This window comes from Cynocephalus volans, chromosome 13 (assembly GCF_027409185.1).
Source record: "Cynocephalus volans isolate mCynVol1 chromosome 13, mCynVol1.pri, whole genome shotgun sequence".
NCBI classification, from domain to species: domain Eukaryota; kingdom Metazoa; phylum Chordata; class Mammalia; order Dermoptera; family Cynocephalidae; genus Cynocephalus; species Cynocephalus volans.
The window spans coordinates 99,400,428-99,417,752 of NC_084472.1; the positions used below are offsets into that span (position 1 = coordinate 99,400,428).

The 17,325-nt window shown below is 37.9% G+C and overlaps 1 protein-coding gene across 1 annotated transcript in view; it reads left to right on the forward strand.

Moving 5' to 3' along the window:
* Positions 1–17,325, forward strand: part of DLC1 (DLC1 Rho GTPase activating protein) — a 356,326-nt gene that overhangs the window by 87,069 nt on the left and 251,932 nt on the right. The window contains exon 3 of the mRNA XM_063076558.1: positions 2,636–2,776. Coding sequence (XP_062932628.1) covers positions 2,636–2,776 — 141 coding nt within the window. The remainder of the gene's footprint in view (positions 1–2,635; positions 2,777–17,325) is intronic.

Consider the following 17,325-nt stretch of genomic DNA (forward strand, 5'->3'; position numbering starts at 1 on the left):
GGTGGAGACAGGGTGACTGATGATGGAGGCTTGTAGAAAGATGGTGTGTGGGATGAATTACATAAAGCGATGGTGGGTCACAGGGAAATTATTAGGTGGCAGTTGTGATGATAATTCAGGGCTTTTTCACCACTTAGTTTGGGATGTATGGCAGCAGAGAAAAGGTAAACAAGGGAATGAATGTGAGAGATCCAGAGAGAGCTTGTGTGTTATTTCTCATAGTGAACAGAGGAAAAAAGAGAAACCAATAAAGATTTGTACTAAACTGCACATCCGTGGCCCTACTTACATCACTTATTTAGCTGTGTCTTAGACTCCCAGGAAAACATCACAGTGGTTACTTTAAAAGGATGCACTCTGGGGTCAAAAAGACCCGAGTTTTAATGCCTGATCTGCCATGGAATGTGACTTTGATCAAGCTACTTGCCTTAAACCTTGACTTCATCACCTCTCAAGTGATGATAACAATACCTCCCACATAGGGCTGGTGAACCCTGAAGCATAAAATGCCTAGAAAGTGTTGCCTATAAAATGTAAAAACACGGTAACTGGTAGTTTTTTAAAATTTTATTATTTTAACTTGGAGCCACTGTATGGTTAGAAAAATGCAAGATTACCCTGTTATGTACCTAATCAAATCAAAAACAGACGGCAACATTAATGCAAAAGATTCTTGATATACATAGATATCAAATATAAATGGCCTATAAATTACCTGCTATATGTAACAGTGCATTTGATGTTTACAAATTACCTGCTATTTATGACTATTTAATGTTGATTCAATTTGAAATTTTAATGAATCGTATTTTTCTTAAGGTAAAATGTTGTTTTTCTTTTCTATGAAAGAAAGAATACATGGCCTTGATCTGAAATCACTCCAGGCATCAGTAATTTGGTTAGAATTATGTATTTTACACACACAGAGACACATACACACACATTTAAAAAATATGGTTTTATTTTTCATATCATTATTACTGTTGTGTATGTCTTTTGCACCCTTCTAATTGGAGAGAATTTCATTCCCATGCTGTGGATGATTTATAATTTTGTGGCAGAAACTACCAAACTACATTCGTTGTGACCACTAAGAAAGGAGAGATGTTAATATTTGTCAGTCATTGCTTTTTTATGAAACAATGTTTAATGATTATGTTCTTTGGCCAGGCACTATTTTAAGATCTAGGGATACATCAGTAAATCAGACAGGTGAAGTCCCTGCTCTCGTGGTGCATAGATTCTCATAGAGGCAGACAGATAAGGAGTATAAAGAGAGATGAATAAATAGGTTGATAGGTAGGTGAGTAGGTGGATAGATAAATACATACATAGATGTAGTAGATAAACAAGGTGATAGGATTGTAAAGTAGAGGGTAACATGCCATGGAAATTGAAGGGAGGAAACTGCTTTGGCATGAAATGTCAATGGATGCTTCTGTGAATTAGTGATACTCAAGCTGAGACCTAAGTTGCAAGAAGGAGCCAGGAAAGGGAAATACTGGGTCAGGGGACAAGAAAGGGCATAGTCCTTGCTATAGAAACCATTTTGGTGTGTTAGAGGAACTGACAAACGCCAGCATGACTAGAGCATGCTAAGAAATAAAGCATAAGACCAGAGATCTGGGGTGCAGGACAGATGACACTCAACAATGTGGACCATGGTAAAGATGAGATGTAGAAAGAGGAGATTTGGAGATATTTAAATAAGCTAAAAGTGTAGAGTGATATGTGGCATTTGCTCCCCCCACCCCACCCCCAACCCCATTCTCCTCACTTCCATCTTTCCTTTGTGCAGTCAGGTCACCTATAACTCCAAGATGGCATTTGATAAATGCACAGCCTGTGCAGAGAGTGCCGAGTAATTGCATCCATTCGACAGGCATGATTTGACCTCATAATGTGTAGTAGTTACTGAGAAGACATAATGATATTAATAACAGTATTTATAGTAATGGCTAACATTTAATAAAAATTAAGTGCCAAGTACATGCAATGTGCATGTATCTCACTCAATCCTCATAAAACTACAAGTGCCTGCGATTACTATATCCACTTTCAAATGAGGAAATTGAATCACACATGACAAAGCATAATTCCTGCCCTTAGATAGTGTATAGTTCACCTAAATAGACACTTGAGCTAAACTATCTCAGGCCCCTGGAGGAGGTGTCACCATGGAGGTCTAATGGGAACATAGAAAAGACTGAGGTGAGGAGAAATGAGAACCATCTTCTCACGTGACAGTCACATGGACTTGTGAGGAAGTCTGGACAGCACTTTGTGTCTGAGGGGCGTGAAGGGAGTTAGTCAAAGCCATACAGTGAGAAAGGTGTGTCTGTGGGCTCCGTCCGCCTCACTTTTACTGCAGTGCCCTCGCCCGCTCTCGCTACTGGCCCTTTCAACTCACACTAAGTTGTTCAATTACCAAGTATTTGCAGACCCTCTGAAGAGTCAAATGTTATTGCAAAATAAAGCATGATTATGGGTGATATATCAATGTCAGTTGTCAGCAACTCTTTAGCGTATCAGTGTGTGTTGGGAGAAGACAAAGTGGGAAGGTGCTGGTGGCAGCAAGAAGGGCACGTAGAGAGCATTCCTGTGTCCTTCACATCAATGCATCTGTTTTTAATAGGATCTGGAATCAGGATCAGAAAGTGGAGCGGATACTATTTCAGCAAATCAGACACCAGTAAATTTGTCTACTAACACCGAGTCCACTGACCTACCATCTTCCATCCATGTGGCCAGTTCTGGAACCAAACCCAAGGCTACGGTAAGTTGTTACTGATAACAGTCAGTCTTGACATGTAAGTGTTGACGATCATCAGGTAAGAGTTGACATCTCATTCGTTCAATATAGAAGAAATACTCTTGGAGTCTTAGCTGGGGTAACTTGATAGTCTTTAAATAAGTACAACCCTAGAAATGTATTTTGTTTGTTTGTTTTATAAATGGTAACACAAATAGTTCACTAAAATGGGTCATGGATACAGAATTATGCAAGATATGGTAATTAAATTTTCTTACTGGACACTCAGATCTTCAAAGAACCAAGAATGCAATATCTGGAGATGGCTTTCACCACATTGTTATTCTGACCACACTGCTTACCAGTTGGAAAATTGTCTCTCTAAGCTTCTATGATAGATAGATAGATAATGAATGAGGCTGAAGATGATGATGATGATGGTGATGAAGATAGACATGATAGAGATAGATTAAATTAGACTGATGTAGATATATGATAGACAAATAGAGATAGATAGATGATAGATCTATCAATGAATTCAATAGATATGAATAGATACATGAAAGATAGACAAAGAGATGGAGATAGAGGTACATAAAATCACCCACACCATAAATTTTCTGTATTAAATGACATAGCACATGTGAAGTGTCTAGTGAAGTGACTGGCACAGAATAAGGACTGAATAAATGTAAACTACTATTATTGTGATCATGATGCTTGATAGATTTTACAATGCTATCAAAACAAACGAGAAGGAGAATTAGCCCATGGAATAATACAGCATGGTGAATTGTGAATAAAAGACATGTTCCTTTAAGTAAAACTTAAACTACAATGGGAAAATAGTATTTGACTCTAAAAGGTAACATTTATGGAGGAAGTAATTACTTCTTCAAATATCTAAAGTCACAGCAGTTCCAAAATAACCTTTCCCAGTTGAGTGAAAATCATAGTGTCGTATTATTTTTTTAAATTCCCATGTTAGCTTAACACAGAGAAACAAGTTTGGATTGCTTATTTGCCTGACTTTGAAATAAAAGGCAGGTCCAAAGCAAGACTCAAAATACTCTGAATTTAAAACATGGTAGATTTGCTACAATTGCAAGAATAAAAAATATATCATTTAAATTGCGAATATACAAGACTATAATATTTACATAGAAATTAAATTTCTTATTATGTATATCTAGAGCATTTTTTGATGAAATAAACATTTATTGATCACCTACGACATGTTATGTACTATAAATGATGCAAAAGACTCGGAGAAGAATAAAACATATTCTTTGTCTTTAAACATCATCAAGTCTAGCAAAGAAAGGTAGGTATGTAATCAGGAAAAGGCAGTGAAATGCTGGATGGACCATGGTAGTACTGGATACACCAGGAACAGGAGGAACCAACAAGACACTGCACAGTGCTGTTTGGGGTACACTGAAAAAACAGGGTCAAGAATAATATATGCAGTGAAAGAATAAAGACTGCAATGAAATGGTGCTCTTCTTTTTCATATTAGGGAAAGAAGGTTGAAATGCTAAATTAAAATATATAAGCTGATGACCTCATTTTATCACATTCTTATTAAGGAAAAGATTTGTTTTAAAAACTTCTCAACAGTTTTAACTTGAAGGTTTTGAGAATCATTAGAGCATTGGCTTTTTTAACATCAGGGACAGGGGTAGGGCTCACTTCTTAAAGGTGTATATACTTTAATTCGCTTTTTAAAGCATCTGCTGGTTTCCTGCAGAGCAGTTCTTTTTACCCTGGTATTTGTTCCGTGTTCATCTTTTACTTTAAAATAATTACCAGTTGTTTCCATATTTTCTCCTTGGGAACACATGTATTTTAGTGAATGATCATTTCATACTTTGAATAGAACTGGATGTGAATGTGTATCCAGCAGTTCAGGCATGACTTGTAGGAGTACAGTCACAGTCTCCTCATCGTGCCACAACACAACTCATTAGTCAGTGAGCAGCAGGAATGACTAAGCAGTTAACGGGGCCTCCAAACACAATATTCCACTTCAAAACAACCCAAAACGGCACACCATTCTTGACCAGTACCACAGCTAGAGTTAGACAACTGGGCGTGCAGCTGACTCCAGCTACTGAACTATCATGTAGTAAGATTCTCCAGCAGGCCCTGAAAATATCCAGAAAGAAGCCCTCCACGGTCAAAGGCAACTGATTTTTAGGAAATGCTTTCAAGAAAATGACCAATGATGAGCGTAGATTGAAAAATATGCTTTTTTAGGGGTGGGGAAGGGATTGTTTCCGTCATGTGTGAGCACTTTATGTCTCATTGTTGCTGGTACTGCTGTTCTTCTGGGTTCTCCTTTTTTTGCTACATTTTGAAAATAACTCTTGGACCATGGATCAGTTTTATGGTTGGAATATTCGAAAGGAAAATTTGTCTGTTTTATGAGAGATGAAGCAGGTACTTTTCCTCTCAGTTTGGAGCTTGGAGAATAGATGACGTATAATGGCAAAACAGAATTTAGTGTCCAGCTTGAAAAATCTCTCAGGTAACAACCCTGTATTAATTAACACAGGAGCAACTCAAGTTGGTGAAAACCACGGACAGAGTGATATCAGTATATTGCTCTACAGTGAATCAAAGCACTTTGTCTACAATCATATAACTGTGAGAAGAGAGAAAACTCTGGTATCCTACAGAGCTGTTCTTTTCACCATGAACTAAAATTTCAATTTTAATATTAGGTAGAAACATGAAATTTTAAGAACCCCTACTTAACACATTCATCTATAATGAACTAACCTTCTGCTCCATAATGTTACATTTTTTACAGAATGCTTACTTTCATTTCAGAATTATTTAATGTTACATTTGATTGGCTGCTGTGAAATGTATTTATAATGGTGACTGACTACTACAAATATTTGGCTTTCCTTTTGTGTGTAAGGTCTCTGGGTTTCTAAGTGCCTGTTTTTCAATAATATTTCTTCTTTTATATTTATTATTGGAATGAAACCAATGAGTAATCTTCCGATTTTTTATTAATTCTATGTATACATCTTGCTGAAAATCAAGCATTAAAATATTATTTCTGAGATGTATTTCACACAAAAATTTAAAAATTAAAACGTACATTATCCCCTGTCAAAAAAACATTATTAGGGAGAAAAAAAAAAAGAGGCTTAGCGCTTCACATCACAAAGCTCATCAATTTCTCTACTAAATTCTGTTTTGTTCTTTGGAACAGTCTCATAATGTAGTTCATACTAGATTCTTCCACACACAACCCATGAGCAGCTGAGTGATTGCACATAAAGTGCTTTGACTCACTGCAGAGCAGCACGGTGATTCCACTCTGCCCCTGATTTTCAGCAACCTGAGATACTCCTGTATTAGCTAATATACGGCTGTTACATGAGAGGTTTTTCAAGCTAGACACTAAATCCTCAGAGGATTTTTTGTTGTTGTTATTCCTAAAGATACTTATAAGTGTAGATGTTCATTAAATGACTATAAACCAAGATTACAAGGAAAACGATATCTTTTATTTATAAAGTAACTAACTGAAGGGACAAGGCCAGTCTAGCACTCTGCTGGGTGGAATAACTGAGAGCATCATCAAGAGCATTTCATGGATGTGTTTTTAATTTAGTCTAAAGTCCAGCCTCTGCCCCTACCCAAGAAACTCCTTTAGTTGTCTCGTGATACAGAGAATTCTAACGACAGTGATGAGACCTTCAATCGTTTGGCCAAGTTGGGACCACAGCCAGACAGAGCAGCTTTGAATAGATCCTAAACCACCTAAAGGAATTTTGGAACACTCATATGGTCATTCATATCAGAATAAACTGCGTACTGGAATCACAAAATAACCCTTTGGTGGAAGACATCAAAACCAGCATAAATGATCAACCTTCAATATTTGTAATTGCAAGAGGGTGAAAAAGACAGATACACCTTATTTCAGTTCAAGGTAGCAACAGTAGCTCTGACCACAGATTGAGTACAACCCTGATCTTTTGATGTGACTACTAAAATGGGGATGTGGTAGATGAGGGAGAGAGACCTTCAGCTCAGGGAGGGGCAGGAGCCTGGGGCAGGCAGAGATGGCCAACTCCTTCCAGAAATGGGTCAGAACACATCCTGTCTAAATGCTGCTAAACAATGGCCAGAATAAAACCTTAAGCGCATGTGTAGCTCTGTGAGTCTATGATTATTTCTAGATGACTTTGAAAAAGAAAAGATTCCAAGGCCATAGTCAACCTGATATTTCAGCTGCTTTTACGGGCAATTCCAAAACTTCCATGGTTGATCTAAGCTATTTGACGGAAGAAACTTCACAATATGACCTCCCAAACACAGCCGTTTATTCAGTGGTCGACTTAGTGAGGCACTTACACACGTACTATTCTTTTCCCCTCTGGCATGACAGAAGCAAACAGTCATTTTTCTGGTCTGACATTCTCTTGTCAGTAGTATTGTCTTCCCTAAAACGCATAAGTGTTTTGAGGTGGAGAAAAAAAGAGGGTGATGACACTGTATAAGAATTTTAACAGCATGCTATTTTTAATGAATGTTATTAAAGGTTAAGTCATCTAAAAATAGTATCTTGTTTTCCCTTTTTCCACTCTTTGGGATCTACATCATTCTTCAAATTACCAGTTTATATCTTGGCCATTGTGTACCTAAGAACCATAAATTGCCACTCATGATATTTCTATGAATGTATATCTAAATTTGGTAAAAGCAGAGACTAAAGGAAAATGAACTTCAGGAAAGACCCAGAGGTTTTTGCCTGGTGATAATTATGGAGAAAATTGTTTTCTGACCCTAGTAATAATATCAAGAATTAAAAGAACAATGATTTATTTACGAAGTGCACACCACATGGCAGACATCATATTATGGACTTGTAAGGCACGGTTCATGGACTTCTCACAACAGCTTTGGAGGCAGTGCTACTGCTATCTACGGTTTCTAAATGTGGAAACTGGGACTCCGCGTGGCTATCCCAACTTGCCTGTGTTGTCACTGCTAGTGCAGGACGGGGCCAGGACAGCACGCAGACCTTCAGTGCTCCCACTCTGCTTTATACAGAGATGCACATGCTAACCACCTGGTTTCAGAACTAATATAAATTGGTTTGAGATGTTATCATAGAAGAAACAAAATACCATTGATATTTGAATACTCAAAGTGCCCAGGAAGAGTTTTACTAAGCAGTAAACAACAGTGGCTAGTTCATCAGAGCATGGTATGGTTTATATGCTTCTAACATCAGTTTCTAAATCATTCACCCACCTCAGGCTTTTTATGTATGTTTACCTGTATGTGTGTGTGGTAGTATGTATCATACATATATATGTAAAATATCAGATTACATATAAATATATGTGTGTATGTGTACACATACATACATACATATATATATACACACATATATATATATTCTTTTATGTTATTTTCCAAAAGTCTTTTTTGAACAATTCTTAACTGCATGGCTAAATGTTGAATGAAACCAAATTCATAATTATGAAGTTCTTATGAAATCACATAGTTATTATTCAGTATAAATTATATTTATTAATTTTTAAGATTATATTGCTCAAGATAAACACAAATGAAGCCTTATTTATTGTTATCGCATGTGAAATGTGGTGGTTTCTATGTCTGCGATAGGAGATTTGAGGTGTGGAACGATCTGAGAAAGGGTTTCAAAAGAGAACAGTTATAAGATATAAGAACAGAGACTAATAGGCACCTTTTACAAACAACAATCAACTATTAACTGTTGCTTCTAGAAAAAGAGGACTTATTTTAAAAATTAAAATTATAAGGCCAATAAAATATCATTTCGATGGAGAGTTATTTATTAAAGATGTCAAGGATAGTCTTACTAGGAGTGTGACATTAATCTATGATGATTTAGCCACGAGAGATTAGAAAAAGAATTCCTAACCCGGAGTTCATGAATGAACTTAGAAGAGTCCCTGAAACCTCTGAAATTGTATTTTAAATTACGTATGCATGTCATCATTTCCACATTTCTGGGAAGACTGTCGCTAGCTTCATTAGATTCTCAAAGACTCTGCAAACTCCCATAAAGAAGTGCTACATGTGAGTTTTTATGGTTCAGGCAGTTATCCAGTGAACAGACTTCATGTTAAACACACTGACATCTTTGCTACAAGTAATAAATACTCCTGAGGTACATTAACAGGAATTACTTTGTTTGAGTTAATTTCCTAATGGAGCATCTCACAGTACTCCCTTTGCAATAAATTAGGCTATACTTCATGTATATGTTAACACTGATTCTGCTATGGAACTGTAAAATTTCATTTGCATTTGTTCCGATTATGTAGCATATAAATAAAAATAAAACTGATCCAAGAAGGAAAAGAAAAACCACCAAGGGTTTCCCATAATAACTGCAATGTAAGCCAGGTTTTATGTCTAAATGCACTCACATATCTTGTACATTTGATTGTTAAACTAAATTCACTATACTGGTGATATGTTTATTAATGGTAGGCATTGAAATTGAAAAAAACAGCAAGTAGATTCTGGAATTCAAATCACATCATTTATGGGTTTTTTTGTTTTTGTTTTTTTTTTTGTCTTTTTCGTGACCGGCACTCAGCCAGTGAGCACACCCGCCATTCCTCTATAGGATCCGAACCTGCGGCAGGAGCGTTGCAGCGCTCCCAGCGCCACACTCTCCCGAGTGCGCCACGGGCTCAGCCCAAATCACATCATTTAAAAATATTATTTAAAATGCAATTTATATGCAAAATTTTAGCAATCACTCTATTTTGTTTTATCAGGTATTATATACTGTATTTTTGCTTAAATGGTTGTCAGATGAATTTTTTAACAAGGCTGGTAATTTTCTGTTATGTTGTCCAGTACTGAAAACAAAATAGAGGGATAAAGCACTGTCTTTTTTTTATGAAAAGAAGCTTCAAATAATCCTTGTAACGGAAGCCTTAGGGGAAAAGAATTCAAGGTAAAATATAAAATTGGCTAGATTAAATACTACTTCATAGAGTCACATATGATATTATTAGCTTTTATATCCTGAAGAAAGAAAATAGTCAGCATAGTAAAGGAAAAATGACACACATAGAATTTTTAAAGAAAGTTCAGTCAACTTCTTCTGAAACATCAAAAACTTTCAATTAATATGGTTTACAATGAACAAATCCAAACAAACATGTAATGGTCTTACAAAAAATGCCTTTGATTGTAATGCTTTTGAATGTGGCAATTTTATTTTGACATAGCTCAGCAATAACCTTAAAGCATGTAGATTTTTAAAGAAATGTTGGCCTGTGCTCACTAAGATCCTCATTATTAATAAGAAAGAAAAATAACGCAAAATATATAGCTTTTTAAAGGAAAAACGGAGCCACCAGAAAGCTGGAAAATGTTTCCAAAGAGAAAGTCATTCAATGATTATTATTATGAGATATTTCTTAGAATTTTATCATTTAAAAGCATAGAAGATTCTATTCATATATTCTAGATTTTGAAATAATAAATAAATATGTTATTCACTAACTTTGGGATTTGAATAACAGAAACATTTCCCACAGCCATTTTCTTTTATATTTAAAATAAATTCAAAATTCTTCTATTTCTTGTGTTTTGAAAAACTAATATTCATTTACAATCCATTTACATGTTAACTCATGATAGTCTTGTGTGGGTGGGTTATTCCATCTCCACAATAACCTCCTGATACATATCTTTTCACTTTAAATCTGAGAGTTTCATTTTGCTAAGAATAAGTGTAACTTGTACCCAGATATACTGATCCTTAATCCTAAACTCTGTGCATATGGTACTTAAATAACTTTTAGGGTTTGCAAACTTGTGTTTCTTCCCTGTCTGTGTTTAGTTTGTAGTAAGCTGGTTAATTAGATGTCCGGATCAGAATTCCTAAAACCGAAAGAAAGGTGGGGAAAGTGGAACGCACATGTGTGATGGAACAGCTAGAATTGAATAGATTTCACTAGCACAAGAAACAATACTTAAAAATCAATTCTGCAACCTAAGATTTGGTCATATGAATAGTACTTTGTATGTTACCATCATTACAATGAGAAAAAATTAGTTTTTCCATGTGCTGGTGTGACTTCTTGAATCAGCTCATATTTTTATCCAAGAGAAATAACAACTTCCAGTTATTTCTGGGCAATATAAAATGACAAGCCAAAAACATGCCACATCACAGCAACCAGGAATATAATTCATAGCCTTGGGTAGTAATAGTAAAGGGTAAGCCATTTCCAGAGTTCTCACTTTCTACATTTCAAACCGAGGTGCCTCAAAGCTCTAATCACATATGCAATGTGTTCCCAGATTTTCTACTTGTATGCTAACAGATTAGCAATTAAATTCTGCCCCTGGCTTTTGATAGCCTCTGTATTCACTTCTCAAAGGCAGGTGAAGTCAGTTGAAATGTTTCACCAGGGATTTGCTGTGAATATTCAATAGCAGTTGCACAAAGTTTACACAGAGGACCTTCTTGACTATAGTTTTGAGGTGGGTCTACCACCTACCAAATTTCTAAATGAAAAAAAAAAAATATCAACCAACCACTTGGGTATCCCGAAAACATTTGGGTCATGTAACAAAAACATGAAAGTGAGGGAATTGTTTATCTCTCTTTATCCCCATGGTATCTTTAGACACCATCACTTGAAAATGATCTATGTTCTTGACTCTTCTGGGTATCTAGTGAACTTTTTTGTGCTAGTTTCTTTTCTTTTTAAATCAATAGTTCATACTCTTTAGATTGTTGTCGCTGCTGCTACTTTTTAGTGATTCTCTCATTTTTCCACTGTAACAATTTGTAATCCAGATGAACTCCTGGATTAATAGATTCCTTCAAAGGAAAATCAATTGATGTTCATGAAATCAACTCTGACTGTTTTCTCTCTAGTGTAGATTGCTTTATCCATTTTCTGTTGTTGTTTTGTTGATTCATCTGGAAAGTCCTACTTTGTGTACATATGGTAGTAATTAATTGAACAGGTATTTACCAAATTAATCATAATGTGAAATGCAGAGAATCACACAAACAAACAATAATAACCAAAGAAATCAGTGCTGTTCACTCTGTGACACTGTGCACTCTGGGACACCCCCAGAGCTGCCTTCCTCACCTGCCCCAATGAGACTGACTTTTATTTCCTTTTATGTATTGGTCTTCCTTCTGAGTTAGATTTTCTTTGACCAATCCATAGCATAAATTTTGTTTAAATCCTAGACTAAACAAATTATAAGAGAGAGGAAAATATTACAGAATTTTTGTGTGAGCCTAGGCAGCCTCTGATACATGTCTGCTTGATTTCCAAGAGCATACAGACCCTCCCTGCTGCTGGGGCATTGCATTCAATCCAAAGGCTTCCTCATCACTGAGTCCTGAACCCTGGAGGGACAAAAGTGTGACAAAGAGCAGACTGCAGGTCAGAGCAACCCAACTTAGCCCAGGCCTAGGGTTCTGCTGGCCCAGATCAGTACAGTTTTAATGCAGAACAAATTCAGTACTTCACAGCACTGGGTATTAGATAGATCATTTGACTTTTTTACTTCGTTTTCATTATGGAACTTTAAATAATTTTCAATAGGCATTCATTTATAACTCAGAACTAGTAGAATTTCCATGTAATGATATTAACCAAGAATTAAATTTTACATTTGGCTTTCTGTGGATAAACCAAAATTGTGTGATTAATTCCCCCATTAGTAAAGTACTTGTAGTTTTTCTTTCTTTATTAAATTTAATATTATACATATAACACTGCAATGTGCAGTTCTACATACATTTTTATCCACATTTCTAATATTCCCTTTTGTAGTTATATAGACTGAAAAGGAATTGCATATTTGGCAAAGGACATTTTTTTTATTCCTTGAAATGTCAAACTTTTTTTATACTTATTAGACAATTGAACATCTTATCTTGATCAAAAGATAAAGAACAAAATTACCAGGCATATATAATATATCTGTTTAACTTAGCTACTTCAGTCTTTATGAAACTACCCTACATTTTAATTAAACAAAATCTTTTTAAATTTATAATGTAGTGTAACTCTAATACTATTATTATTATGAACATTAATGTTATAAGACTAAATCCTTTTTTTTCCAAAAGCTGTAAAGAACATATGGCTCTGCATAAGCCACTGTGCTGGGCATTGGCATAGAATTTAAGGGAAAAAAACAACAGAGGAGGCATGATATGACTGGAATCTCTGGAGTCAGACTCCAGGACCAAGAATTGCGTGGAGAAAGTTAATTTTTGAGTGTTCTCAAGAGACAGACACGCATGGACACAAAGAAGGCAGAACTGAGCAGAGGGCAGAGTTGAATTGAGCTGCAATGTAGTGACCAATGCAGCCTCAGATGACTCTATAAAGAGCTCTGGAGCTTGGGTGGCCTGCAGAGGTGTCCCAAATTGATTCAACAGGGCTGGACCTCTGCATTCCTGCACAGGCCAGTCATTGGCCTTAGGCTGCCCTTAGAAAGTGATGTAACCTTGAATGAGGTAGTTCCTCCAGGCCAAGGGCATTCCCAACTAGAGAAAAGCAACAGCCATTGGCAGCCACTATTTCCAGCAGCACGGGGATCAATTCATTAGCCCTGCGGAGGAATCTGGGAGTAGCTGTGCAGTCTCCACCACCCACGCCATGGCTTTCACCTTCATGGGCCACATACCGATGCCAAGCAGCAGATATGCAACATGTGGCTATGGAAAGACATGGCAATGGGTATCAGATTAAAGTTATTACCAAATGTGAGGATTAAATGGTAGAGAAATGTGTGAGTTCTATTAGAAAAGGTGGCAGCCCTCAGGTAAGACTTCCCAGAGGAAATGACAGTGGCTTTTAAAAACAACTAGGAGTTTTCCAGATGAAGAAAAGGGGAAAGGAATAGCGTGCAAAAACATCAGAGAGCAAAAGCAAACAAAACAAAAGAGTCTGTTCAGGGCATACTGGGTAATATAATTTGAGTACACATGATGCACACAGCTCCAGCTGACAGAGAAATGTAACTACAATGGCCTTTGGGGCATGTTTGTGGAGGACTTTCGACGCACTGTCAAAAAAAGAAAAAGGAGGAATTGGTAAAGGGACACAAAAATCAACTACATTGTATAATGATAAATAAATAAATAAATAAATAAACAAACAAACAAATAAACAAATAAATAAATAAAAATAAACTAAATCTATCTTAAGGGAAATGCTACCTTAAGGGAAATATAGGGATGGCTTTTAAGTGAGAAAAGAAAATGATTTGATTTCTATTTTAAAGAACTAGCTCTCTACAAGTAGTGTGACGAAATGGATTCGGAGGGTGGGGACTTAGGAGATATCAAAGGGAGAGGGAGATATAATATACAATTTTGTGAAATGATTCAGGCCAGGGAGAGCGGAGGTTGAAGGGGACAGTGACAGGAAACAGGGAAGATGCAAACTCACAGACACCTTTAGAGGTAGAACTGACAGGGTTTGAAAACTGACCTTTTGCAAATAGTGAGAGAAAAGGAGAGATTAAAGGTGGATTCAAGATCTACATCTTGAAGAAGTAAAAGAATGATAGGGTCATTGATTAAGACAGGGGATACAAGATCAGAACCCAGCCTGGAAGTCTCCCTAGCTGTACCACTGAATTCTTCAGGTACATTTTCTACTTTCTACATTACCACACACAACAGTGTTAATGAACTTTCTGCCACTAAATAAAAAGGATTCCCTTTTTTGAATAACATTTTTTTTTTTTTTACTTTTCTTTAATCTTTCACAGATTGCCTTCTTAAAAGCCATCCGGCCTGTGCTAACAGTATCTTTGATGTTCTTGAATCTTTCAAAAGCATCTTCTTTGAGTTCTGTCCAGCATCCACCTGCCCCTTGATGGCAAAGTCACTCCTACATTTTGTCAGTTTTTAGGATTTTTGTTACAGTAGCACCCCATTCCTGATAACAAAATCTGTGTTAGTCATCTATTACTGTGGAACAAGTCACTCTTCTTTAAATGGCATAAAGCAACAGTAATCGTGTATTATGTCTCATGGTTTGCATGTATCAGGAATTCAGGAGTGGCTTATTCATGCAGTTCTAGGACAGGGTCTCCCAGGAGAGTGCATTAGGAGTTGACTGGGGCTGGAGGACTAATTTCCAAAATGGCTATTTACACAGTTGGAACATTGACTCCTTTCCACCTGGGTCTCTCTATGAAGGAGCTTAAGTGTCCTAACATCATAGCAGCTGGCTTCCCCTAAGTGAGCAGTTAGAGAGATGAAGACAGAATCTGCTATGCCTTCAATTATCTAGCTTTGAAAGTCACAGGCCATAATGTCTGTTGTATTCTTCTGGTCTTACAAACCAATTCCGATCAATGTGCGAGAGCACTATCCAGGACACCCAGAGGCAAGGGTCACTGGAGACCATGTTGAAGATTAGCTGCCACATCTGTAATTCCCTTCATGTGGCCTTTGCACCTGCACTTTTGCATTTCACTTACTGCTTACACAGCCCCAAGGAGTACGCCAACACTCTTTAACTTCTCTTGCCTGAGGCCTCTTTACACCTCTAATCAGTCCTATGGTCAGGTCCTTCAGTGATGCTGTGTGACACATCTCTGGTCCACGAGAAACACTTAACACTGTCTTTTCCCCTGCCAAATCTGGGAATCCATCTGATATTAACACAGCCACGTCTCCTTTGGTTCATCATCAGCTAGATAGCCCCATCAGGCCAGGTCAGGCTCTTGCGTTCCCCACACTACAGAGACACGTGTCAAGCCCTCCATGTCTACAGAGTCCCTTTGAAGTTCCTTTCACCAGCCTTGAATGAGGGCCGGCACCCAGCTAAACCTTCTTTATAGGGCAAAGTGTGGTGGAGGATTTATAGACACAAAAATCTCTGTCCAAAATTACTTTTTCCCAAATCCTTTGATTCTTGATCCTATTATATCCTTCGAGGCAGTGGGAGAATTAAGAGTTCTCTAAGGCATCCTCTTCCAGATGCTTTTTGCAAGCCCCCCAGTTTGGTCTGCCTCATGACTCACTTTGATATCAATTTTATCACCTTAGGATTTGGGCTAGAACTTCCATTTTAAATCCTATGGCAGGAATCTGTGTCATGAGCTGCAGCTAGAAGTGTCAGGGGCACATTTCCTTTCTGCTGCCATCTGAGAGATGAGAACACTTTGAGGAATATAAAACAACAGATTCAAGATTAAAGTTGTATCTTTGTGTGTGTGTGTGTGTGGTGTGCGTGCCCTGGTTTTCACTTCACCATGTTGCTTCCCTTTTATTTATTTTTTAAAATTTTGTTAATATTAGTTTTTACATTCTACGATGTTGTTGTAGAGCAGCTGGGAGGGAGGGGGAGAGGGGAAGGGGAAGGAAATGGGATGGAAGAAGGAGGAAGGAGGAGGGGTGGGATTGAGGCCTGTGACACCCCCACATTCCCACAGGGAGACGGGAGGCTTCCGGGCTGGGTGCAGATGTCAAGGAGATGTGACAATAGCCCTCACCCCCACCACCCCAGCTCAGGAACCCGGAGTCCTTCTTGCTGAGGCTTGGCGGTCGTCACTGGGCTGGGTAAGCTTGATGGGGACGTGTGGCCGAGACCCTCAGCCCCCCCACCACCCTGGCTTGGGAGAGCCCAGGGAGCCTCCTGCAGTGGCTCAGTGGTCACCACTGGGCTGGTTGCTTGTGCGGGGAGGTAGTGGACAAGGCCTTTGGCCCCCTGCTACCCCCACTCTGGCATATGATGGTATTTTTTGTCATTCACTAAAACCATATTCAAACAGGACGAAAGATAGGTACGTACAACCCCAAATCTGTGACTACCTCTCCTCAGTCCCCCAATTGCCCCTGCTAAAGGTAGAGATCATATCCACAAAATGTTGAAAAATATTAAACAATGAATTTTCTTTAAAAACATTAAGTCAGAACACATGCTGACCAGGTGACACGTTAGCACATTACAATATAGTTTCTGTGCTGACTTACAATTGAGCCAATTGCGAATAACAAATTTGGGCACAATAAAAAAGTGATGACTGTTTTAGAACGGATCACAGTATTTTTCTGGGGATAGTCAAATATGAGTATAAGTATTGATCAGGTTGCCTAGACCCTGACTTGTTTCTTTTTTTTTTCTTTTTTTGTCCTTTTTGTGACCGGTAAGGGGATCGCAACCCTTGGCTTGGTGTCGTCCTCACCGCGCTCAGCCAGTGAGCGCACCTGGCCATCCCTATATAGGATCCAAACCCGTGACGGGAGCACCGCTGCGCTCCCAGCGCCGCACTCTCCCCAGTGCGCCACGGGGTCGGCCCCCTGACTTGTTTCTTATTTGTGGTCTACATGACATAATTTTCCATCAGTTATAGTTCCTAGTTTCTTCTTCAGCTCCAACAAGTGCTAATGAAACTTCCTTCCGCCCTGGTCAGACCTTCTCAGGAACTGGGTTGAGGAAGAGGTCTGGTGACGAGCAAAGACTCTGCCTGGACAGAGGTTCTGAAAATTCAGTTTGGGGCTGAGATCTAGAAGCTTCAGCAACCTC